This window comes from Corvus cornix, chromosome 20 (genome assembly GCF_000738735.6).
Source record: "Corvus cornix cornix isolate S_Up_H32 chromosome 20, ASM73873v5, whole genome shotgun sequence".
In the NCBI taxonomy this organism is placed as follows: domain Eukaryota; kingdom Metazoa; phylum Chordata; class Aves; order Passeriformes; family Corvidae; genus Corvus; species Corvus cornix.
In genome coordinates this window covers 9,986,684-10,011,507 of record NC_046349.1, presented here as the reverse complement: position 1 = coordinate 10,011,507, position 24,824 = coordinate 9,986,684, and the positions used below count along the sequence as shown (strand labels likewise).

Genomic DNA, 24,824 nt, shown 5'->3' with positions numbered 1-24,824 from the left:
TTTGAGGTATAAAAAGAAAGCGTTCAGAGTAGAAATCCTTTCATTTCATTAATTGTAAATGTGTCATGGAACTAGAAAAGGAAAAATTTCACCTTCAGTTTAATCTAAAAATACTTCACATTTTTTTAAAGTATCAACTCTTTTCTCTTGCAATATTAAAAATATACTTACTATTTAATACTCTTCTTTTGTTGTTGCCAGGGAGGATTTAGGATTTAGGTTTATATCTGAACAAGTCAGCCACCACCCACCTATTAGTGCATTTTATTCTGAAGGCCTCAATAAGGACTTCATATTTCATGGATCAATCTATCCCAAACTAAAATTCTGGGGAAAGAGTATAGAAGCAGAGCCTCGGGGAACAATTACTTTGGAGCTTCTGAAGTGAGTATGAGAAATAAATAACTTTTTTTACTTATTGGTGATAACCCTGTTGGCTTTTCAGGGATGATTACCTAAAAACCCCTTGCTGAAGAGGTTGTAAGAATTGATTTACAAGTTAATTTTCACTGCTTAATTTCAGAGCTGTTTTTTTAATTTGTGTTATGCTTCTATAGCTGTAGCAGTTTGACCCAGTTTTTCCAGCTTGAAAATTAGCATTTCTTACAAATTGATTGCTACTGAAAGCTAGTTCTGTGAAGACATGTAAAATTTAAATATAGAGATAAAATTCTCTTACTGGGCTGTTCACGCTCATCTCAGTTTTCAATATTGCTGTTGGTTTTGGTGGTTTGTGTGAGTGTTTGTGTGGAAAGAGCTGCATCTCACAATAACTGTTCTGTGGTAAGGCAGACAAGCAGAAACTTGTCAGGATTGCCACTTGCAGAGAAGGATCAGCTTCCTACTGAAATCAAGAATGTCTCTCCAGATTGCTCCCATTCTTGTCTCTCATAAATTATGTGACATGCCATGAGTTGTTTTGTGCCCTGATGGTACAAAGACTCTGGAACTTCCCCAAGTGGGACACGAGGATGCACTAGAACAATTGCAAATAAAGTATTCTGCAATTGGTGCTTTTATAAAAGCCTTTCTGAGGCCTAACTCTGAGGTGGTTTTGAAATGTTGACTTAAGAAAGTTCTAGGCATTTGGTTTTAATGAAAAATCAACTTGCCTGCCATAGCAAGCATTGACTTTTCCTGTACTTTCTTTTGGAAGTAGTTTAATTTTTTTAGCTGTTGGCATCTAATATTCCAAGTTCATAAAAGTATGAACTGGTCTTGAAGATAAATGGTGATGGAAGTAAAGGAAATTTCTTCTGAATGTAGAAGGAACTGTGAATGTTAGTGCAGAATGCAGGTGTTACCAAAATAATGTTTGTTCCTTCAGAGCCTTTATGTAGGATACTGTTAAAATTCTTGCTGAGCCTAATCAAGGCTGAGATTTAAACTGGAATATAAACAATTAAAGCATTTATTTTAAATAATTGCTTCAAGTTAGCAGCAGAAGTTAAAATGAAATTTTGAGCCTCTCAGTGTTGTGATTCAGACCATTCTGTTGCTTTGAGTAGTCTGAGAACAGCTCAAGGCCTGAGTGAACAAGGAGCTGTTTGGGAAGCAAAGCTGGGAGTCAGTATTAAATTGTGCCTTTATGCTAACCATGACTATTTTTCAGAGCATTAGAAGACACTTTTCCCTCACTTCTCCAACACAATAAGTGCTTCAGTTCATCAGCACTGACCATAAGTGCCTTGTGTTGTGTTTTGGTTTATGCTATAAAGCTTCTGCTGTCAAAATAGTTCAGGAATAAAACTGTGTTTAAAGGCTGGGGGGAAGAATTTGAGGGATTCTGGTTTTTTTTTCCCCCCCAGTTGAAGAGTTGTCATTGTTCTAAAGACTCCTTGAAGAAAAGGAGCTGTGGGAAATAGTGAGACTTCAATGATCTGTTATTTCTCTGTACTGGAAAATGACAGATGGGTTGGAAACATTAGCTAGGAGTGTTCTCTCCATGCTCACTGGATGTAGAAGTACAAGGCATTTTTTACAGAGGACACTGCTTTTTCTGTGTTTTGTATTAAAATAGAGTTTACAAGCTTTCCTAAGATGGATTGATTGCCAACCAGGTAACTTCAGTATTTCTCCTACCAGCGTGGAAAGATGAGTGTGAATAGGTGGCTTTGACTGCTATTGACAATAGGATCCTGTTGTTTAACTTTTTGATCATTTATATGATAATGTCTTTTAGGGATTTAGACTGTATTAACTCACCTTTAAAGATTTTCACAAAACAATAAACCAAAAATGAAATCAAATGGAAAATCAATTCTAGGATTTTTCCTTTTTCTCAGTAAGTCTTTGGGGAAAGGATGGAATTGAATAGTAAACTGAATTTTAAAATGTCATGGTTGTGGAGCTTGCAGTAGTGCTGTTGTGTCCCACTAGTGTTAAATAACTGACTTAAACAAAGCAAAAACCACTCACACCTCAAAATTACCTTTAGTGGCACTGGAACAGGCCTCAAATACTGATGAGGAAACTTGTGACGTGTTTGTGGAAACCACTTACGCAATTTACTGCTGCAGCAATTGAGTAGAAGATACTGTTGGGCATTAGTTTGTTAGTCTGGTTCTCCTGCAGATATTATGTTTTGTCACTTACAACTTTACAAGTGCAAATTTAAAAGATGAATTCCTGAACTGCCCTTTATGTAGGGCTGAAATTTGTAATCCAAGGCACAGCAGCTGTAAAACTTACATGAGAAGGGAGAAAAATAAGGGTAATATCACTGTATGAACTTGCACCAGTGTTTGGATACAACACATTGTTGGCTTGTAAAGAACAGTCTGTTTCTCTTCTGTTATGAAGCTGAGTGCTGGCTGTTCAGAGGAGTGTTACATATTTTGCCCTGCCATGAACAGAACTGAAAACAGGCTTGCATTCCATCTCAAGCTCAAGAAAATGATTTCCTTCTCTTATTTCCTTGACAGGCACAATGAAGCTTACACATGGACAAATCCAACCTGTTGTGTACATAATGTAATTATTGGTAAACTGTGGTTAGAGCAGTACGGAGTGGTAGAAATTGTAAATCACAGGTAATGCTGATCATGAACCCAGGGGCTGTAGGGATTGTTGTGGTCATTGTGTTACAGAGCAGATTTGATTTTTGTCAGACACACAGGAAGCTTTGTTTTGTAGCTCCAAAGTCTCGTGGGGATTTTTTTTGTCTTTTTGTGGGGTTGTTTTTTACTTCTCCTGACAAATGCAAATTATCCCTAGGCCTGGGCTTACTATCATAACGTTATTAATGAAAAGGCACAAAGCCAGATGGCCTATGGAGTGCAAAGGTTTTACATCTGTGAGTTACCCATCCAAATTCAGCCCCATTAACAGAGAACAGAAATTAAATTTAACTCCAGAACCATTAAATGAAATAATTGTCAGAGGCAGATTGGACCTCCTCGGTGTTGATTGTGATTTGTCACTTTTTTAGTTTAGATAATGGAGAATGTCTTAAATTAAGGGCACAGCACAGAAAAATGACTGTAGAGTTGGGAAATGTGAATTTAGAGAGCATCAACTGCTCTGCCAACTGCCTGTATAAAAGCTTTTTACTTACATAAAATAAATTACCTTCTAAATGATGAGGGAGGGAATTTTGTGAGAACTATTACTCCTGCATGTGTTGCTCTCTCAATAAATGAGAGCTTCAACCCAATGAGCTGCTGTTTAATACTTCTCATAGCATGAAATCTGCGATCCTGTCTCCTGTACTTGCACAAAATTTGTTAGTTCTGTGGAATTTTGAAATTTGTGTGCTATTTTTAAAGCCCGGGTCAGACAATAAACCATAGTTAAATAAAAATAATTATGTATATAACTAACCACCAGCTAACTGTAACTATATTAAAAAAGCTAAGTAAGTTTGAAAAGTAAATTTTTTAATGTATTTGTGGGCTTGCTTCTCTAAGCATGTACTTATTTCCTCCACAGTACTGGAGATAAATGTGTCCTTAATTTTAAACCGTGTGGACTGTTTGGGAAAGAGCTTCACAGAGTAGAGGGATATATCCAGGACAAGCAGTAAGTGATAAAAGCCTCTTGATCTCTCTGTTTTTAAACACTGGGGCATTTCTTTTGCTTGCATAGTGACCACAGCTGATGTGACTGTAAAGTTGCTACCAATGTAATTTGTAACCCATTTTTGTTCTCTGTGTCAGTATTAAACCCCCTGACTCCAAGATGATAATTTTCAAGCATTATTAGAAAAACTCTCCAGTCCAGCTTTTGGAAATAAAGGGAAAATGCAGAGTAGTTGCAACTGATTTACTATTGTACAGTCATAATTCCAGTCTTCAGTTTTAAATAATGAGAATGTGGTTGTTAGAAGTTTTTAATTAACCCAAACCTGTTTTGTGACTCTGAGTCTCTGTATTATAATTGGCTTTGATGTACCCACATTCATTTAGCAGTGGCAAAAGCATGTGACTGTCATGAGGATCTGTTCTGGAGGGCTGGAATGAGCTGAAACCTTTTCTTTGCCTTATCAAACATCTGTGTTTTCTAAGAGTCACCCATTCTGTGAAATCTGCAAATAGAAACATAAAATGTGGTGAAGTAGGAAGCTGGGTATTTAATATAGATCAGAATCTGCAGGGCTAGGCTTAGAAGGCTCAGTAAGAAGGAAGAGCTCAGTGTCCTTTGCTTTCTCTGCAGCAGGAAGAAGCTGTGTGTGATCTATGGCAAGTGGACAGAATGTTTGTGGTGCACTGATCCCACCACATATGAGACCTACAAAAAGAGTGAGAAGAGAGGTGGTGAGCAGAAGAAGAAGTCGGTAAGGTGAAGGATTCTTTAGGGAGAAAAGATACTGAAATGTCAGAAATGAAATCAAAACCTCTTATTTAGGTGAATGAAGGGTTAAAACTTGTCATTTGGTAGGGGTTGGATGGGGCAGTGAGAAGGCACTTGGCACTTTGAGCTTTGCAGGCTGTAGTGTGAGCTGCTGGCATGGAAGGGAGCTCAGGGGAATGGTGTCTGCTGGAGATTAGTCAGTCATCAAATATCAACCCCCAAGCTGATGTTGTCCAGTCTTTGAATGAGGAAGGTGGCCCTACTGCCAACTCCAGCCGTAAAAGTACTAGGATTTGGGCAGGAAAAAGAATAATCATTTTGTTTAAGTCAGATACCCTTTTTGGTGATGCAGCTTTTCAGAATTCATGATGTAGAAAATCTTTACAACAAAGAGGTCTGGAAACATGCTTCATATTAAAGCAGTGTCAGGTAAGTTGCTGTCAAATCCTCAGTGTCATATAGAAAATGGGAAGTACTGTATGGTGCAGCAGAGGACTTTGGGTTTCCTGGTATCAACAGTTACTCATTGAAAATGAAAAGTTAAACAGAAGCTAATCTCTCGATGTTAAGAGGCTCAAACTTTAAAAGTATTCACATCAGAAGAATCTAGGCCTTGCTTTTGCCTCTGTATTCCATCATGGTACAAGCTTATATTTTGACTTTTTTTAAAAATAATAAGATTCTGTTCATCTTAAGAAAATCAATTCTTTCTTTCTTTCCTTCCTTCCTTCCTTCCTGTTGAGACTATATTTAGATGGGGAACTGTCTAACAGTAAACTAGATGTTGACATGGAAAGTAGCCTAGAAGTGTCTTTTAGAATAATGAATACTCAAATCAAATTATTGAAATTAGACTCTTAACCATATGGAGCTGTTTTCTAGTGTATGAAACAGGCCCTGTTTAACCTAGTAGGGTATTTTTGAGTCAAACAAATGACCCATGTCAGAGAGGGCAGAAAGAAAATAGAAAGGGGGTGGGAGTGAGGAAAACTGTTACTGTCACTCCAGGATGTTATTGCCTCAAACTTCCCTTCTGGTTGTTGTGGTTTTCAATGGGTTCTCATGGTGAAATCCTCTAAAGTTCCACAATGCAGCTGTCTGTGTCCTGCAGCAGTCAGATTCTCTCAGATTCTGAGAGCAGCCTCCCGCACATTGGATTTTTATATGTGCAGCACAGCAGTGCAGCTGGTAACAAAGGAACTTTGAAGGAAAGACACTGTATTCATAAACTTAGGGACACAGTCTTCACAGTGAGAAAACTGGCAGTGATAATTGTGATTGGAGTCTGGATCATAGGAAATCAGACTGAAACGAGGGCCTGTCTTTTTTTAACCACACATCCAAATGTTTTGCAAATGATGAAGCAATACCCAAAAACAGGTCTGCCCTATTTATGACTTAAGAACTAACTTGGAAACTGGTTTAAATTTCAGTCTTGGCTCATTTGCACCTGAAGAAATAATGGTCATGTGAGGTGAAATTAAGCTATGGCATAGGATAGAAGGGGCAGCTGGAGAAAACACTTCTGAAAGACATGAATTTACTGTTATTACTGTTGCTGGGGTTTTATTTTGAACAGATATTGAAGTTTCATTTAAGTGTTAGGAGACTATCTGGGGGTATTAGGAGCAAGACATAAAAATGGGAGGGACTGTATACAGAGTGAGGAAAAGCAAACAGGAGGGGTGAGGCAGAAGTACAGGAGTGTTCAGTGTCTCAAATGTGAACAGATTCTTCAACAGTCACTGCAGAATTCTAGATGAAACCATCCAGTGTTCCTTTGTTCCTCTGCCAAATGTTATCTCTGTTTCAGAGTGAAGAAGATATTAAATCTGAAAATGATGAGGCTGATGATATGCCAGAGGTTCAAGACACGGTGCAGTTCATACCAGGCAGTAAATTGCTTTGGAGAATAAATTGTAGGCCACCAAACTCATCACAGGTAACTGTTCCTATCAGCCTGTGCCTTGCTCTTGCTGGTGACTTACCCAGGGGAGCATGAGTAATGGTCCAGGGAACCTTGTTGCAGTGTCACTCCTTGGCATAGGGCCAGGCTCTGGCAGTTCTTGCTGCAGCACTGAAATTACACTCCAAGAAGCTCTGCTTCAGTCCCGTGCTGAAAGCAGCCCTGCTGTGCCTGAGCTGGCACAAGGAATGCATGCTCTGAGTGCAGCTGGGAATCTGGGCACTTAGGTTAACCTGCCTGGGAGATCTTTGCACTGAGAGTGGCTAAAATATGGATATACATTCCCTTCTGCTGGCCCTGCTGTTCCAAGATAGGCTGCCACAGGCTGCAGTAACTGGGCAGCTGGATATTAATTTCCATAGTTTCAACGAGACTTTTTGGTCTTTTAGGTGTGGGTGGTTTTGTTTTGTTTTGCTTTTTCCTAAAAATCATGATGTTAAATATCAATACGGTAGAAAATCTGTCTTAATCCTCCAAAGTAAAGACTGCTTAAAAAATGAAAGCTGTGATTCTATCCCCATCTGCCCTTTCTTGTTCCTCCCCTCCAACAAAAAATGCAGCTGGTGTTGTATGAACCTAACCTCGCCTTTGGGGCAGCCAGTGGGAGAAGCTTTGACTCAGCAGTTTCTCTTGGAAGTGTTGTTTGTTGTATCCATTCACTGTAGGGAACCTAGCACTGCTTTGCTGGAATAACTTGTGTGTTCTCTTTAATTTGCTTTTCAGATGTACAATTTCACCAGTTTTGCTGTGAGTCTCAATGAGCTGGAAAAGGGCATGGAAGCGATATTGGCTCCCACGGACTGCCGGCTACGTCCGGATATCAGGAACATGGAGAACGGGAACATGGGTGTGTGTTTGCTGCAGGAAGTACTGGCACATGAGTAAGGTTTGGGAGGCATGGCTGAAGGGAGGTCGATGCAGGAAACACTGCCCTCAGTTTCTCGTTCCCAGAGCAGCCTTAACTCTTTTTCATCCTGTGCAATGAACATGCTTTTGAATAGTGTATGATGTCTGTTTTCTCCCAGTAAAGCCTGGGGGAACAGATGCATCCCAGGTGGATCCCAGGGCTGCTGTCCTGTGCTATGGTGTGTTTGCATGTTTGTTAGCTTGGGAGGAGCTGCAGACGTGCTCCACTTGCTCTGGAGTTTGTCTGGAGAGACATGTGGTGAGCAGACATGCTCTGCTGCTCTGCTGTTTGTCAGAGGAAACACATGGCCAAATACTGAAAAAAATCACTCTCATGTCTAATCTGAGTTTGTTCCTGCTGTCTCAGTACAGTGTTTCTGAGAGATAAAACACTAGCATTTCAGTTTCAGCTCTGTGTTTGTAGCAGCAACTTTTCTGAAATGAGTTTGAGGTTTTTGTTGCCTGAGACTGTGTACAGCAAATGATTTCTCGTGCTTAAATGAGCTCTATTTTATTTCTCTCGTCTTTCCTGTGTTTTCTGCATTTTTGTTTTTGTTTTGCTAAGTAACCAATTTCTCTTGAAACATTGATTAGATGTGGCAAGCAAAGAGAAGGAGAGACTAGAAGAGAAACAAAGAGCTGCTCGCAAGGAGCGTGCGAAAGACGAGGTGGAGTGGCACACACGGTAAGGGGCAAGGAAGGGGGAATTTGTTGAAGCTTGGAATAGCTGGATACTCTGCTTGAATTGTTTTTATTCAGGACAGCATGTGTCTGATTGCTTCCGTGACAGCGCAATTTGTAGTGTCACTGAAAGCATTGTTGGGTCAACAATTAAATATGTAGCTGGAAGCCAAAATTGCTGATAAGTCTGTCCTGGACAAATTATCTAATAATAAATGCTGAAACCTATCATAATTAAATACTGTGGTAATGCTGGATTTTTTTTTTTTTTTTTAAACCTACAGAGGTAATGTTTTTGTTAGAATTAATAAAATGTTAAGTGTCATCTCTCCTTTAACCAATTCCTGTCCACCTTTTGGTAGTTGAGCAAGACATTGTGGCCCTCTAGGGCCTTTTATTTTCACACTTTCTGTATTTTTTGGCTTGGATACTTCAGAAATTGCTTTTTTGATTGCATATTCAAGTGATTTCTGAGTCACAGAGTGCATCAGGGAGAGATGTGTGATTTGGCTGCTGCTCCCACAGGGTGCTTTTCACAGCTGCTAGTGCTGGGCAGTCAAGTGTGTGCTCATGGCCAGTCGCTGCAGTTGCCTCCTTCAAAGGCAAGAACTTTGGGATGCTCCATGATTTTATGAAATTCAGAAGAGAAAGCATTCTTTTCCCAAAGCCTGGAGGAGCAGCTACAGATTAGTTCCAGTTAATGCCTTGAAAAATCTCTTCCAGAGAATATAAAATTGGTTTTGGTCAATGTGGTTAAAAAGTGAGCAGCTGTTGATGTTCTTGGCAGGGCATAGCTCCATAGAACAGAAACTGTTTCTTCTTGGGGCAAATTTCCAAAAATGATTGTGTAACTGATTTAGCATCCTTTTAAAGTAAAAATTAATATATATAGAGTATCGATGTTATTTTTACTTTGAATAGGACAGCAATTTTAAAATCCATTCCATACTCCTTGACTTTATGCTAAAAAAAAAGGCACTCTACAAGGTGGTGATAATTGTGTAGGAAGTTCAATGTTTTTCATGTTCAGAATATTTCCTGAGAATTTTTTTGATAAGAAATACCAGCGTATTTTTAGAACGTTTTGTGAAGGAAGCAATGTTGGGATTTTTTTCCCTTTTAATAACTGTTCACTCTGTTCGCTTTTTTCTTTTATTGTTTCTCTTCTTTTTCTTTTTTGTGTTACAGATGGTTTCATCAAGGCACTAACCCATACACTGGGACTCCAGATTGGCTGTACTCAGGTGGCTATTTTGATAGAAATTTCTCAGACTGTCCAGACATATATTGAGATTCCAGAACTAATTGCTCATCTCATCCGGACATCTAGTTACTAGATTTCATTCCAAGCCAGTTACTCTGGTTTTGTTGATAGCAAAAACCAGCTTTTCTAAGTCAATTTTAACAGAAATTCTATCAGTCAACAATCAATGGTTTAATTATCACTAATGTTGGATTGCCAAATATTTAAATACTGTTGCGCTCATTCCATAAAGCTGCACCTGGAATCATCAAGTTTTCACTAATTTTCAGAGGGACCTTTGGTTCTCCATTTCCTCCCCTAGTTTCTCTGGCAGGAGGATACGCTGTATCCGTAGAGCACATAACATCCTTGAAAACTACGTAAGTTAAATAAAATAGAGATAATATCCTTGTTACTTAGTACAATAGTGAAGAAGCTGAAGTTTTTGGCACTCGGAGCAGGGATGAAAAGCCAACATGGTACCAACAGGATCAAACCCAGTCCTGTCACACTCCCCATACTGTATGTAGCACTCCCTGGAGATGGGAGCTCTCAGCCCCCTTCCCAACAATTCCATAACTGAGAGACCTGGGACACAAAACCCAGCCTGAGCCTCTCATACTGTAGTTGTCTGTTACAGAGTCTTCACAACTTTGGGACACTGTGAGCATTAAACTGTATACCTGTGATAAATCCCATAGAGCATACCTTAGGAGAAGGGAAGGGCACACCCGAAATGTGCTTTTCCTGAGGTCAAATGCTGTTCTTACCATAGGAGGAGCTTCGGAAGCAATAGCAGGAATGTTGAGGTGGTTACAATGTACAATATATTGCTTGCTACCACTTGGAGGCTTAACTCTTCTGCACTACCTTTGGCAGCTTTGGCACTGTGAATGCTTCTAGACTAAACTTTCCTTTGGAAGCACTACCATGTGTGTATCCACACAGGTTCATGTTTTGGGGAAGTTTTGGTTTGCATGTTTCTCATTATTAGGTCATGTCTGTTTTGTATGTTGTGAAAAAGCAGAATCAATTTAAAGCTTTGGCAGAGTTATACCTATTACAAGTTTCCTGTGAGCACGTGATGTCAAAAAATGGGATGGTTTTTTTTTTTGTTCCATATCAAACCATCAAAGCCGTATAATACTGGAAATAATCAATTACTGAACTGATGCATTCATTTTCTTTCAAGTGGTACACTTCAGGGGGCAGGGTGGGGAGAGAGGCTTGAAAAATTAGGTCCAGTAATCAAAACTGATCCTAATGTTGCTGCTTCTTTTATGAAAGTTTTTAATTGAGTAACCAGGCGAAAATGGAGAGCGGCTGTGCTGCTGTGAAGTTTACAGTAATTTAGAAATTGTTGCTGTTAAGTGCCAGCAACATGAGGAGTTCAAGAAAGAACTGGTCTGTTTAATGTCCAAAACATCTGGGATTTCATCCAGAAAGTAGATTTTTGAAGTGTTTCTCTCTTAGCCACAGGATTAAACAGCAAAGGAAAATTAACATATTTATAGATAAATTCTTCTATCAAGTCATGTGTACAACAATTAGATTAAATTTGGGGGAAATTTAGTTGTCTTCATTGGAAAAATAAGAGAAGCTGTAAAACTTCAAAGCAGTAAGGAAGGACATCATCTGAATCTTGTTCATGGCAACTTGATTCTGTTGCCAAAATTTGTACCTTGTGTTGATGGAAATCCTCAGAACTTGAGCTGGACGTAGTGGCACAGTTGGGGTTGTGTTTGTTCCTAGTAAGGGCACAGACACTTCTGTAAAGATAGTGCTGCTCCACATGGAACAGCATAAAAATAGTTTTGGTAAAAACCTGAGCTGTAATGACAGTGTCAGGCAGTGTAACCCCCCTTTTCAAAGTCACTGCACGTGCCATAGGGAATTTTTTGTTAGGTGAGGATTGAAAGGAATCACATATTAGACCAGTGGGAGTTTAAAACTTGCTTACACTACATAGGATGTTTAATGCTGGAGTGGTGTTTTTAAAGCAATGCATATAAATAGAAATTGCCTGAATGGAAAAAAAACTGTACAGATGTTCTGTTTCTAAGAGGAGGTGTACAGGTTAGCATCCCTTTTGTCTAAGCCAGGATTTAAATTCTAAGACCTAAAGCCTTGTCATTATGTGAAAGCATGAAACAATTGTACCAACGTGTTTAATCCAAACTTCAGTATAGAATCTTCATGGGGTATAAAAAGAAACTGGGAACATTTCCAATGTAAAAACACTTCATTAGTTACATCTTCACCCTCTTCTCCCCTTCCTTTAGTCTAAAGCTTTCAGTAAAATTTCAGATTAGTTCCAAATCCATTCTTCTAATTTATTGTTCTTCATTAGCAACACTTCCAGAACCCTTTCCCTGCACTGCCCACATGGCTCTGCTTGGCCAGCCCTGGCATTCCTAATGCTCTCAAAGTCCAAAAGTTTGATTTTCGATGCAGATCTTGCCTCAGTAGTTTACGTGTCAAAACATTAATAACTTTGCACCTTTTGAAAGAATGTCACTTTTATAACTTGATTAAACACTGTATATAAGATAACTGTGTTAGTATATGTTAATACAGCTACATAGAGAAACCAGCTAGAAAGAAAACTATAATAAATACTTAATAAATACCTTTTGGGCCTCTGGATGGTGGCCGAGATTTTTGTGAGACTCCTACAGAGCAGCTGGCAGGGGGGGAGGAGGACTCTGGCTTTGCTCTGCCAGCTCTGGGGCTGTACCTTAATTTTATTGTGATGTTCACTGGACAAAGATGGTTTAAATTGGAGCTTTGGACACCTCCAGCCCTGGGGGGAGGTGTCCAGCCCTGGGGAACTCTGTTCCTCAGCACCTTTGCCCTGCAGTCCGTGGGGTGGTTGGGGTGCAGGACAGCGAGGGCTGTGCGCTGCCGGCGGTGCTGGGCTGGAAACCTGCAGTGGCTGGGAATTGGCATCGGGAACAGCCTTGGGAATGCTCCCAGCACTGAGACCTCACGTTGGTGTGATGGTGGAGAGGCCCTGTGCGAGCTGGAGCTGGGGAGAGAGTGGACTTCTGGTAAAAAATGTTATAAACGTGAAAGCTGACTTTGTACAGCATTTGTGTCTTGGATGTGACATCCTGTTGTAAATGGGGAGCAGCTTTTCACACATCCAGCATTTATAGAGTTCTTGTCACCCGATTAATCACCGGATTAATGACAGGAATAATTTATCCTAGATCACCCAGAGAGAAGAGAACTAATGAGAAGTATTTATTCTTGTTTAATAATTAAAAACAATTTCCCAGTAAAATTTTCACCGAAAACTGCTTTAAAAAACAAACCCAAGACTCTTTCCCATAGCTGCTGCTCCTGTTGGGAATACACCGCCGGCCCCTTGGAAACACCTGGGATTTGGGTCAGGAAAGCAATACTGAAATACTGTGAGGCAACCCGGGCTTTGGGCATGGGCCCGGCCCGCCTCCGTGGAAGGATTGAGTTTTTGTAACCATTCCCTGCCTGTGCCGGGAATAAAAGTGTGGTTGGAGGCGCGCTGGCCCTGGGCTGTACGGTGCTGAGGATGGAGCAGGGGCTGAGGGATGGGATGGGGGTGAGGGGGTCATGAGGGGTTGGGGGGGGGGGGGGGGGGCGCCGCCATGTTCCGTGACACAGCAGGGGCGCCTCGCACCGCCCCGTTTGATTGACAGTCGCGCCAGCCAATCGCGCGGAGCCGCGGCCGCGCGCGCCCCGCGCGGGGCGGGGTTCCGGCGCGCGGGGCAGGAAGAGCTGAGGCGGCGGCGGCGGAGGAGGAGGAGGAGGCTGAAGGTACCGGTCGGGACCCGCCGCGGCACCCCCGGGACCCCTCGCCCAACGGCGGCCGGGCTGGGGGTCTCCTTCCGGGGAAAACCGGGGGGGAAGGCGGCACGGCGTCCTCGGGGGGCCCGGCAGAAGATCGCGGCCTCTGGGCGGGCGGGGGGTGCCCGGGCCGGCCCGCGAGCCCCCCCCCCCCCCCCCGCCCCGGCTCCGCTCCGGTTGTTGCCCAGCGGCGGGCCCGGGGCTGGCTGCGCTGTGAGCCCAGCGCGACCCCGGGAACAGCCGCACTGTCCCACAGGGCCGGCCGGGCCCGCCATCGCCGCCAGGCCCGCGGGTCGGGCACTGCGGGAGCCGAGGGCCGGGGGGTCGCCGTGAGAGTCAGTCGAGCACGGGGCAGCCTGCGGGGCTCTGCGGGGCTCTGCGGGGCTCTGCGGGGGTGCTGGAGCCGCAGTCTGAAGGTACAGCAGGGCTTCCTGCTTTGAACCACGGTTCGAACTGAAGAAGGAAGCGCTGGGGGACGTTGGCTTCATTTTCAAGTGCCTCAGCACACGGGCTTTACTTTATTAGTGGAAGGCTGTAGAGCCGCCTGTCTTCATCCAGGGTTCCACTTTAGCTCAATTGAATCACCCTGGAATTCTGCTGGCAGTGGGACAGATTGCTTTTGTGAAGCCACCTGGTAAAAGTTGAAATTTGATATTGGGAAGGGAGGATGTGGGAAGGTTTCTCATCACACCTGCTGCTCTCTCTCTTTCCAGGATGTCTTCAGGTGCATTATTTCCAAGCCTGGTGCCAGGCTCTCGTGGCTCCTCGAGCAAATACCTGGTGGAATTTCGGGCAGGGAAGATGTCCTTGAAAGGCAGCACTGTAACTCCAGACAAGAGAAAAGGCCTTGTTTACATCCAGCAAACCGATGATTCCCTCATTCACTTCTGCTGGAAGGACAGGACTTCGGGCAACGTGGAGGATGTGAGTATGAGGTTGTGTTTCAGTGCTGAGGTGTTGCGTCATGTTCTGATCTGCTGGCGCTGTGGAAAGAGCTCCTCCAGGACAAATTAGGGTGAGAACGTCACTGACAGACTTGCACTTCCATGTCCTCTCTGCAGTGAGGAGCAGATGGAAGAAAGCTGGTGGAGGAGGGCAGAGGGCTTTGGTAGGTGAAAAGGAATATTGATGTATTTTCTCAAACATTTGTTTCTTCTGACACACTTTCCAGGATTTGATTATTTTTCCTGATGACTGTGAGTTCAAGAGAGTCCCGCAGTGCACCACGGGCCGTGTGTATGTATTGAAGTTCAAGGCAGGATCAAAACGACTCTTCTTTTGGATGCAGGTTTGTGGGAAGCCAATGACAAAGGTCTTGGATCAAAATACCCCCAGTATGACTCATACCAAGAGCAATTCTCTTGCAGGAGCCGAAGACAGACAAGGATGAGGAGCACTGCCGTAAGGTGAATGAGTATCTCAACAATCCCCCCATGCCAGGGGCACTGGGTGGGAATGCCAGTGGAGGCCACGAGCTCTCAGCGCTAGGAGGTACAGTCCATTCTCTGCTTCTTCACGTCAGAGGCTTTTTTTTTTTTTAATTTATGTCTAGAATAAGCCCTTAGAGTTCCCTAGGAAGAAATCCCTGATGGCTAAGGAGGGTGAGCTGGGGACAATGTTGATACAGAAGCGTAAATGTGCTTTTAGCAGAATAAACTGTGCTGTTAAAATAGGTGTAGGCTGAAAGTTAAGACTGCCAGGAGAAATCTCTTTGTTTCCAGTAGATTCTCTGGAGTCTTACCTCTCTCTATGAAGCCAAGTTACATTTATTTTTTATGAAGATCATGAATCAGTAAACACTTGAAACTGTTTTTCCATACAGAATGTGATGCCAATTAATCTCCTGCTGTTTGAGCTGGAGTGCTGTGAAAAAAACTATGTGAATATGTTGTGTTTCAGAATGTTTTTGTTTTTAGGTGAGGGTGGCTTGCAAAGCCTTCTTGGAAACATGAGCCATAACCAGCTCATGCAGCTGATCGGACCAACGGGCTTAGGAGGACTTGGTAAAATGCTTTAATATCTTTATGCCAAAATGGTATTTTCTCCTGCCAGGTTAAATCTTACCTGACAATATTTTCAAGTAGTGCTATTGATCTCAATAGCGCTTCTTTCACGTGAGAAGGCAAGGCCCTGCCTCAGAGATGAGCTCAGGGACAGAAAAAGGGTACCAGATTCTACACAGCACTCATCTCAGGGCTTGATCTGCGAGGAACCTTGGTTCTGCTCCTTGCTGCACTGAATCTTCTGCTTTTTTTTTCCCGTGTGTTTTTCTACTCCTTTTCTTCCTCCTAAATATTCACTGGAGCAGGGGCCAAAAACCAGTGATTTGTTCCTGGTGAATGTGCTGGTTACCAGGCTGTAGGGTTGCTTGTGTTGTCTCTGATTCAGTGAATATTTGTGTGCAAAGTAAAAAGAGTTCAAGAAGAAGGTTGGAGTGGTCCCACACCACAACACTCCCCAGTCAGAGGAGCAAGGCTCAGGGCAGGGATGTCTCTCCTGGGCGGCCCTGGGGAGAGCTGGAATCACTGGTTGCTGAAGGGGCTGAGGGGTGTGTTGGAGTCCCTGCTGTGGTCTGTTCTCAATGCTATCTGTGCTCCAGGAGCATTTTCTGAGAGGTCAGACCCTTGAGTGTAAGTAGGCAAAGGAACACAGATGGCAGTGACTCAGGTTCTGTGCTTAAGCTCAGAAGTCCGTTTTTGTGGATCTGGCTGGTGTCTTTTTCGCTTCAGATGCAAGTCTTATTGGTGGGATATTCAGATGCAAATCTCATGTTAGTGTTGGAAGGTTCTGGCCTTTTAGGATGTGTTTGGAAATGATCTTCCTCTTGAAGCTTCACCTAATCCTGAGACTGTTCTCCTTTTCTCAACACTTCTCCTCAGCAATTCTTCTTTCTTTGCGTTTACATCCAGCCATAAGTGAAACTGACATGTAACAGAAAGAGAACCATCTGCTTGCCTCTGCAGACCGTGGTTGTGGTGAATCCCTGGGGGTCATTTCCCCTGGGAGTGTTGTCTTCTTCACATCTGGTTTGCATCTCTTGGGGCTCTGCAGAGCTCCAAAGGAGCTCTCTTGCTCCTAGGTCACTTCTACCATGAAATGGAGCAGAGCAGTGTGTGGTGCAGCCAGGTGAGCCTTACCTTCCATGCCTGCTGTAGGGGAAGCTGTGGGATGAGTGACAGGAAGTGTTGGTTCCATGGGATTGTTCCTGTACAAGGAGGGACTGACCTGCATGGTCTGCAGCTGCAGTTGGCCGTGGGTTTGCTCACGGAGTGCTGTTGTTCTGTCCTCTGTTCCCAGATGCTCCCAAAGGTGGGTGAGAAATGCAGGTGCTTTGTGTGTATAATCAGGTGTGGTGCAAGGACCCACTGATGGGAGGCATTTGATAAATGGAGCGTTTGGCTGCTGTGGCTCAAAGGAGTTGTGGGGGGACAGTCGAGTCCCTGACAACTCTGGGGGGCCCAGCAGCCAGGCCTTTTCCCTGCTGAGGTTCTTGACCCTGCAATAAGTCCTTGGTAGTTTGGATGTGTGATGGAGGAGGCCGATTCTGGTTTCTTTGGCATAGGGGTGTTGGTTTCCTGCTGGCTGCTCCCCTGGGAGCACTTGGTGCGTGGAGCTGTCCTTCCTTTGCCTGTGAAGTGTTTAACAGCTTGGCTGATTCTGTTCCTGCATCTTTGCGTTAGGTTTGAAGCTGCAAACCCCTGGTCTGTGGGTAGAGAGTGGTGGTAACTCAAAGACGCCTCTGGGATCTTCTGCTGGGGGCCTTGGCTTTAAAGTCCATAGAAAAGTTGGATTTTTGGGATAGCAGATGAGAGGAGAGGGCTGTGATGCAATGATGTATGTACGGTACAAACCGAAGTAACTTCATCCTTGTGTACACCTAGAAATTGAGTCATTTCTGAGATGTTCAGCTCTCTAATGGGGATGCAAGATCAGAAAACAAGATTCTGTTAAGGACATGGGAGGGTGGGTTGGGCTCTTTCACCCCCTCCTCTATTTTACCAAATAAAACCTCTCAGGTACAAGAGCAGCCTCTCCAGAGAAGAGAGGTGCAGAAAACCTGAAGAAATAAATGTCTAAACCTGTTCTTCTTTTATGTTTATGGAAGGTGGGCTGGGCGCGCTGACGGGGCCTGGGCTGGCCAGTCTGCTCGGGAGTGGGGGACCCCCGACCAGCAGCTCATCATCAAGGTAGGAGGCCTCGTGTGCCTTGGGCCTGCAGGGCTTTTGTAATGTGAACTTGCCACTTCTGGGGGAGGAATCATGGCTTATTGAATGGGGAGTATGGGGGGAATCAAGGCTGCTTATTACCTCTCTAAAATGAGGTAGGAGTTTTTCATATTGGAAGGGTTTGAAAAGAAGCTTTTCGGAATACAAGAGGTTTTTGCAGGGAATTAATTATCCTAATTATCTTGCCCAGCTCTCGCAGCCAGTCGGCTGCAGTGACTCCATCTTCCACGACTTCTTCCACCCGTGTAACGCCTGCCCCGTCCGTTCCTGCGGCTGCCTCCGTGACCAGTCCCAGCCCCGTTCCCAGTTCGGGTAATGGAACCAGCTCAGCCACAAGCCCAACCCAGCCCATTCAATTGAGTGACCTTCAGAACATTTTAGCTACTATGAATGTGCCATCTGGAGCAGGAGGACAGCAAGGTAACAGTGTTCTGGCCAGGCAGCTGTTGGATCCAGGAGTCCTTTGGAGCTGTTTTACTGTCCTGTCCTGTTCCACATTGGTTTGAAAGGTCTCTTAATTTTTTTGTTCCTGTTTTTTGTTGGTTTTTTTTTTTTTATTTCAGTGCTGTTCTTGGCTGCTTCAGGAGACTTACTCTCACTTCAAAACTGAGAGGAAGAAAAGATGGTGGCAGTGTGCTAATAAGTTTTAATACTCAGACCCTGACTAGATAATTTGATTTACATGACAAAAACAGGGGGTTTTGGGTGTAGTTTAATGGTCTACCCTTTGTTTTCTCCTAGTGGATCTGGCAGCTGTTCTGACTCCCGAGATCATGGCTCCCATCCTGGCCAATGCTGAAGTTCAGGAGCGATTGATGCCTTACCTTCCCTCAGGGGAATCCCTGCCGCAGACTGCGGAAGAGATCCAGAACACCCTGACATCTCCTCAGTTCCAGCAGGTAGATGCCTGGCTCTGGGGAGAAGTGCGCTTCTCCTTCCTCCTGATTCACCTTGCCCTGCTTTTCCAGGTTTCTGGCACTGTTCAAAGTGGGAAGTTGCTCAGTACAAGTGGAAGGGAGGAGGGACATGGTTTAATGGAGCACCAGCTCTTCTTTCCTGCAGTCACTCAAGGGCAGATGGGAATGGTTTTTACTTTTTCTTTTGGAGCTGGGCTTTACCTTTCTCTTCACTATAAATGCTCTGTGGCAAACGACAGGAGTAGTAGCAGATTCATTATTCCCTTTCAACAAGTGGCTCCTTAAAGGTAATTTCAGGTGACTGAAAGGAAGTGATGCTCATGGTTATTGCACTACATCCCTTGAAACACCAGTCTGTAATTCCAGGACACTGTGATAAAAGCTGGTGTCTTACAGAACTGATTGAAATTTGTCAATTTGCAAAATTTCAGTTGCTTAAATGATTTAGATTGAACTGTAGCAACTTCCATGCAGACAAAAGGAAGTGAGGGACATTTAATTGGTGATTATTTTATTGCATATCTGTTCCCAAGCCCTGCCCTGACAGGACTGCTCTCCTCCTGGGGTTACTGCTGCAGGAATCTGATGCAAACTTTCTTTTGATGCTGTTGACTCCAATTCACAGGCTTTGAGCATGTTCAGTGCTGCCTTAGCTTCAGGACAGCTGGGCCCACTCATGAGCCAGTTTGGGCTACCTGCAGAGGCAGTAGATGCAGCAAATAAAGGCGGTGAGTGCTGTTGCTGGTGGGAGCAGGATGGAGGGGGTTGTTGGGGGTGTTGGCACTGCACACAACCACTGAGTGTGGGGTGTAAGGATCAGCTTCTCTCTGACTCTCCAAAGATGACTCTTGCACTGGTGTTTACAAGGAAAGGGCAGGTACTATTCCCAGCAGAGTGAGGTGTGATGTGCAGTTAGAGAAGTTGGGGTTCTGCAGAGATGTGTTGGCCTTGTTTTCCTGCTAGAGATTCAAAGGACTCTGGAGGTGTCACAGTCACCTTATTCAGGAATGCCTTTCTTGTGGGAGTCTTTAATGATTCACCTGAAATCAGTGAACAGTCAGGGCCAGCTCTGGGGGAGGGGGGTTTCCCTTTTCCATAATGAGCTTTTAGCATCCCTCCCATTACTGCAGGAATTCTGGTCTTAGGATGCCCATGCACAGTGAAAGTGCATAAAATCCTGTGTCAGAGAGATCTGGATCTGTGTTACTATTTAAAATTTTCCTCCCTGCTAATTCATACTAAAGCAACTGTCTGCTTTCTAAGTAATGAAGCTTTAACCTTATGTGGACAATGAGCTCCAGCCCAGGAACTGCAATAACTTGCGTTTTTAACTTCTAGATGTAGAAGCCTTTGCCAAAGCCATGCAGAACAGCGTCAAATCAGACCAAAAGGAAGGAGACTCTAAGGACAAGAAAGATGAAGAGGAAGATATGAGTTTAGATTAAGTTATTTGCTCTTCCTTACAGATATTCCTAGATACTAACTTAAGCAACTGCAGTAGGATTACTAACTTCATATTATGCTTATATAAATCTACAAATAAAGGAATTTTCTTTTATCTGCCATACTGTTCCTTCCAATCTGTACAGTAAACCCTGTGGTGCTGATTTTCCCTCTTCCAGCTCATCAGCCTCATGCTAACTCTCCCCAGGTAAAGTGAAAGAGAGTAACATAAAACTTTATTTGACTCCACAGTATGCACCAGTGATTTACAAAGACCATCTTTAATACTACAACTTTTAAGAACAAGTCATAATTACATTTGTTTAAGATGGACATGTTAAAAACCCATTTTACAATATTTACCCCTCATAAAAAAACCCCACAATATAATGATATAAGTTACAAGTCCATTTCAGAAGCAAGATTTTGTCCCCAAGTGGCCAGAGATATATATACACACCCAAATATATATATGACGTGTAAGTGCACGAGTGAACTGGGTGTCTTGGGAGTAAAAAGCTGCTTCAAGTGGAGACTGCACTACACCAGGGCTGAGGGAGGCTGAGCAGGAGCCAGGATGGGTGAGGGCCAGGTGCCACCTTGCGCGCCTGGCCAGATGCGGAGGTAACCTTTCTATTTCTTCCCTTTCGAGCAGTAGTTTCTTGCTTCACACAACAGGACCTTTGTCAGTGTACTACCAGTGCTGAATGCAAGTGCAGAGCCAGTGGTGGTTGTGCCTTTCTGCTTTCCCTCAGCAGTTCCCCCAGCCTATTCTGTTCTTTTTTTGATTCTTATAAATTACTCTGATAAGAAGATGCGAATTCTGCAAACAGAATTTTGTCCAAGTTCCCCCTTGCAGAGCTCTTTGCATAGCAGTAGCAGGTGAGCTGAGACTGCCCTTGGGGGGAGGGTTAAATGTGCCCTTGCTTATAAAACCCCAAAACCGATAGAATTAATCCAGTTTGTCCTAATTGCATTTATTATAGAACACAAACTTCCTGCAGCCTTTATCAGCAGACAGTCTGTGACAGTTTATTAATAGCCTCAAGTGTTCGGTGAACTAAATCTATGCGCATTGTACGTGTGGGGTGAAGGGAACAGGATTCAGGACATGCTGCAGGGCTGCTCTGTGCTCCAGCCCACGCTCCCACCACGAGCCACGGGCAGCACGAGCCCTGTTGCAGATCCTTGACCACCCAGGAAGGACTCACCTGTCGCCACATCCCACTTTGGTTCTATCTGGGAAACATCCTCAACGTGCCCCCTTCTCCCCAGCTGTCCTCCCCTGCCCTCCTTCCCCTGGGATTTGTGGCCCCTCTGGTTTGGCCCAGACTTGTGCCTGCAGTCACTGGAGATAAGTGTGTCCGAGCACGGTCAGTGCTCTCGAGTGGTGACGCCGGGGCCGGAGCAGTGTTGTGTCCCTCAGGCTGTCCGTGCATGTGGCACTTAGAGCACAGGGCAGCCCTTCAGGCTGACAGAGCCCCAGGCAGTCCCAGCTCGAGGCAGGTCCACGTGCCTCTGGTTAATCAGCAGGTTCCTGACACAGCCCACGTAGTGAGGGAGGGGAGGTAACAGCAGCCTTGTGCTGGCCTTGTCTGGCTCTGCAGAAGAACAAGGAAAAGCAGGCATTAATCTGGCAAATGCTTAAATACCTCTTCCTCGCACAGTATCTCCCTTGGCCTTGGGGTGTTTCATCCTGGAGTGTGTCTTTGCCAACTCACCTGGCAGCCCTCCCAGGGAGAAGGTCACCCTTGTGCTGGGTGCAGGAGGCTGGCTGGGTCCCACTGTGTGGTTGCCTTCTGCATCCACATCCACCTGGATTATGTTTTTCCATTTGGTAACTTCAAAAGAAAACAACAGTCAGTGCTTCTTCCTTACCCATGGAGCAAGCCCACCTCTGCCCTCCAGCCTAGACCAGTGCTGTGGAGCACAGCAAAACTACTGGAAGAGTCAAAGGGCCTGGCTCTTGGGAAATGCCCAGAGTATGGACAGTCTCCCCTCAAACCTCACCCAGCACTGGTTGAACAAGATGAGGGTTTAAAATAGAGCTGTGCCCCCAGCCCCAAAAAGGGCTTGATACAAAACAGCACCTGCTCAATGGCAGCTACGTTAAAGGCTGAGGTTCCTGTACAGGTGTGAATCCTGCAATCCCTGCTCCAAGCTGTGGGGTTGGAGCCCTTTGGACACACGGCACCAAAGCAAATTGGACTTTCACTTGAAGCTGTACACAGTCCCCAGGATGGATCAAGTCCTGTGGCACATCCTTGGCCTTGCCAGCTGCTCCAAAATGTGGAAAAACAACCTGTCTCTCCTGTCCACCAGATGTGACAGTGCTAAGATCAGGCAAGAACTCTTGTTAATCAGGAAATTGACCTTATGGCAGCTATGAACTCCCAAATTAAGTGCATACAGCAGGGGCATAGGGTTTAAATCGCCAAGCCTGGGCTTGCCCTGAGCTCCCCTAGGAGCAGGGCTGGAGCAGAGTCACAGAACCAAGGGAGCTGTCACCTCACCTGCAATGGTGTGCCACTGCCCGTCGCAGAGAGCTGGGCACGTCACCGACGCAGAGAATTCATCAGCCCCAGCGTTCGCTCTCACAGTGACCTGGGGTGAGACAAACCCATCAGAGCTGGAGAGTGGAGAGGGACAGGCAGGAGACCCCCACTGACTCTGAAAATCTGTGGGGACACCACCCTCCCAGTACCTTGGTCTCCTCCATGTAGAGCAAGAGATGGTGGCTTCTCCTCGTGCCGACGTGGAAGATGAGGCCAGAGGCACTGCGGGGACGGACCTCCAGTGTCACCTCCAAGTCCTGCTCAGTCATCACTGCATCAGCTGGAAGAGAAATGCCATTGGTGAGGACCAAGGGGATTCCCATGGGATTTGTTCCTCCTAGTCCCAGCCTGCTGGGGGGTACCTAAGGTGATGGACCCGCTATCTGCGGCGAAGAAGACCCCGCTCTCCAGTGTGCCCTCGTAGCACGGTGTCACCCCAAAGGCGCGTGAGGGGGGACCCAGGGGCCTCCCGTCCAGCTGGAGGTTCCTCAGGCAGCCGTCAAAGCTGGAGGCTGATGCAGCCTGAGGAGAGAGGCCACGGGACTGAGCACAGAGGGGGCAAAAGCAGCCAGCACGAGGTGATGCCATGGGACTGGGAACAGGCAGACAGGATGATGCCATGGGACCGCCAAGCCCTTACCGGTATGTGAGCCTTAGCTTTCCCAGCTGGAACTCCCCCCACATACAAGGGGGTCTGGGCCATGAAGAGCGCTGTGGTGGCCACCGCAGCATCCTGGGCTCGCAGCCCATCGATGACCAGCTGGGCCCGGCTCTGGTCTCTGCTGAAGAAGACCTGCAAGCACCAAAGGTCAGTGCCAGAACTTGGGGCTTCCCGGGTTGGGAGGAGCCCCAGGGCTGTGCCCAGGGAAGGGAGGCCTCAGCTCAGAGGTCCAGCCAGCCCTGGCTGTGTTTTCACTGTCCCCTTTGCTCCCCTGGAACTGCAGTGTGCCATGTGCAATAAGGAAGCAATGCCCAGAGCAGGGCAGCACTGAGCCAACCCCTGCAGAGGCATCTGGTGCAGAAGGCAACGCTGTGGTCTGGGGAGGTCCTGCTGAGCCCTGCCCCTGCTCACCGTGTGCCACCGCCGGTCGCGGTACTTGTCCTTGCTGCGGACACGCAGCCGGCGCCCGCCCATGTCCACCAGGAAGACAAAGCGCCCATTGGAGACAAAGAGAGCCATGGAGGAGCCCCGCTCGCCCGCCACGTAGAAGAGCAGCCCACTGGAGGAGTTCAGCTTCACCTCCAGGGAGAAATGGCACCTGCAGGGACAGAGAGTGATGGGAGCACCCAGCTCTCACACTACTGCAAGGGACACGTGCTTCCAGGCCATGATCCCAGGGCCAGGTTTGCATGGGGCGGGCATGGGGCGAGGCTCACCTCCACCCAAAGGAGGCTGGGATCTCATCAAACTCCCAGCGGCTGCTCGGGGCCCCCCCGAAGCGGAAGGTGCCCCTGGCTGTGTGGGGCTGGGCGTGCAGCTGGCACAGCCCGTCCTGGTCGTGGCGGCGGCCCTTCGGCGCAGGCTTGCCCGGCACCTACACAACGTGCACCAGGGAATGGAGTGAGGGGAGTATCCCTGCAAGCGCCAGCAGAGCTGAGCAGTGGCATCTGAGGAGGATGAGGAGGAGAACGTGGGGAGTTCTGGCAGCAGCCGGTACCTTGGGTTTCCGCCTGTCCTTCTTTGGAGTCACTCTGAGCTGCTGCGACTGCTCGCCCAAGGGACAGCTCATGGTGACGTTGATGCTCTCCACATTCTGCTGCAGGTCCACCACCATCTGTGGCTCTGACACCCTACACACAGGAAGAAGAGGTCCTTGTCACAGCAGCTGGGAGGTGGGAAAGGGCTGAGCCCTGCTATCTGGCAGTGGCACGGAGTTGCTCACCGCTTGACGAAGACATTCCCGATGCAGCCGGTGAGGTTGCTGAGGGCACCTGGATCAGGTGAACCCCCAAGCTGGAAGAGCCGACGCCCATCCTGGCGCCGCTGCCGCCGGCTGGGCCTGGGGCCTGTCCTGGTGTCCTGCAGCTCATCGTCCACGTACAGCCGGACCCTGGGGGTGGCAGCAGGGGCTCAGCAGGTCCCCGTGGCTGTGGGCACCCCAGCCCCCCAGCAGCACCCACAGCAGGACACGTACCCACGGGCATCGCTGTAGAAGGCCACGTAGTGAGCCCTGCCGTCTGCGTAGGCACCGTCAGTGGTGACTTCGCTCCCCAGAAGGTTCAAGGCCAGCTGGCCCCTCTGGAGGGACACCTGGCACGTCCCTTCCT

The 24,824-nt window shown here is 46.0% G+C and overlaps 3 protein-coding genes across 5 annotated transcripts in view; 2 read left to right on the top strand and 1 right to left on the bottom strand.

Annotated features, from left to right (window-relative positions):
• The window catches only part of OSBPL2 (oxysterol binding protein like 2), a 34,854-nt gene extending 22,621 nt beyond the window's left edge, over positions 1–12,233 (top strand). Inside the window, exons 8-15 of the mRNA XM_039563474.1 lie at positions 202–384; positions 2,925–3,032; positions 3,931–4,020; positions 4,654–4,774; positions 6,605–6,733; positions 7,481–7,604; positions 8,258–8,348; positions 9,533–12,233. Of these exons, the coding sequence (XP_039419408.1) occupies positions 202–384; positions 2,925–3,032; positions 3,931–4,020; positions 4,654–4,774; positions 6,605–6,733; positions 7,481–7,604; positions 8,258–8,348; positions 9,533–9,635 (949 nt within the window). The 3' untranslated portion in view covers positions 9,636–12,233. The remainder of the gene's footprint in view (positions 1–201; positions 385–2,924; positions 3,033–3,930; positions 4,021–4,653; positions 4,775–6,604; positions 6,734–7,480; positions 7,605–8,257; positions 8,349–9,532) is intronic.
• A 1,067-nt stretch (positions 12,234–13,300) lies between these two features.
• On the top strand, positions 13,301–20,123 carry ADRM1 (adhesion regulating molecule 1). 3 transcript variants are annotated; one of them, XM_039563189.1, is made up of 10 exons: positions 13,301–13,385; positions 14,129–14,339; positions 14,587–14,703; positions 14,783–14,906; positions 15,332–15,418; positions 17,521–17,602; positions 17,832–18,061; positions 18,383–18,540; positions 19,184–19,286; positions 19,897–20,123. In XM_039563189.1, the coding sequence occupies exons 2-10, from the start codon at positions 14,130–14,132 to the stop codon at positions 20,001–20,003; spliced, it is 1,218 nt and encodes a 405-aa protein (XP_039419123.1). In that variant the 5' UTR covers positions 13,301–13,385; position 14,129; the 3' UTR covers positions 20,004–20,123. The 3 variants fall into 3 exon arrangements, with proteins under 3 accessions (XP_039419123.1, XP_039419124.1, XP_010395138.1); XM_010396836.2 differs by lacking the exon at positions 13,301–13,385 and adding an exon at positions 13,811–13,831; XM_039563190.1 differs by lacking the exon at positions 15,332–15,418.
• A 97-nt stretch (positions 20,124–20,220) lies between these two features.
• Positions 20,221–24,824, bottom strand: part of LAMA5 (laminin subunit alpha 5) — an 85,191-nt gene continuing 80,587 nt past the window's right edge. Inside the window, 11 exon segments of the mRNA XM_039563188.1 lie at positions 20,221–21,602; positions 21,723–21,842; positions 22,515–22,605; positions 22,706–22,836; positions 22,919–23,078; positions 23,197–23,349; positions 23,629–23,815; positions 23,934–24,091; positions 24,215–24,347; positions 24,440–24,607; positions 24,692–24,822. Of these exon segments, the coding sequence (XP_039419122.1) occupies positions 21,448–21,602; positions 21,723–21,842; positions 22,515–22,605; positions 22,706–22,836; positions 22,919–23,078; positions 23,197–23,349; positions 23,629–23,815; positions 23,934–24,091; positions 24,215–24,347; positions 24,440–24,607; positions 24,692–24,822 (1,587 nt within the window). The 3' untranslated portion in view covers positions 20,221–21,447.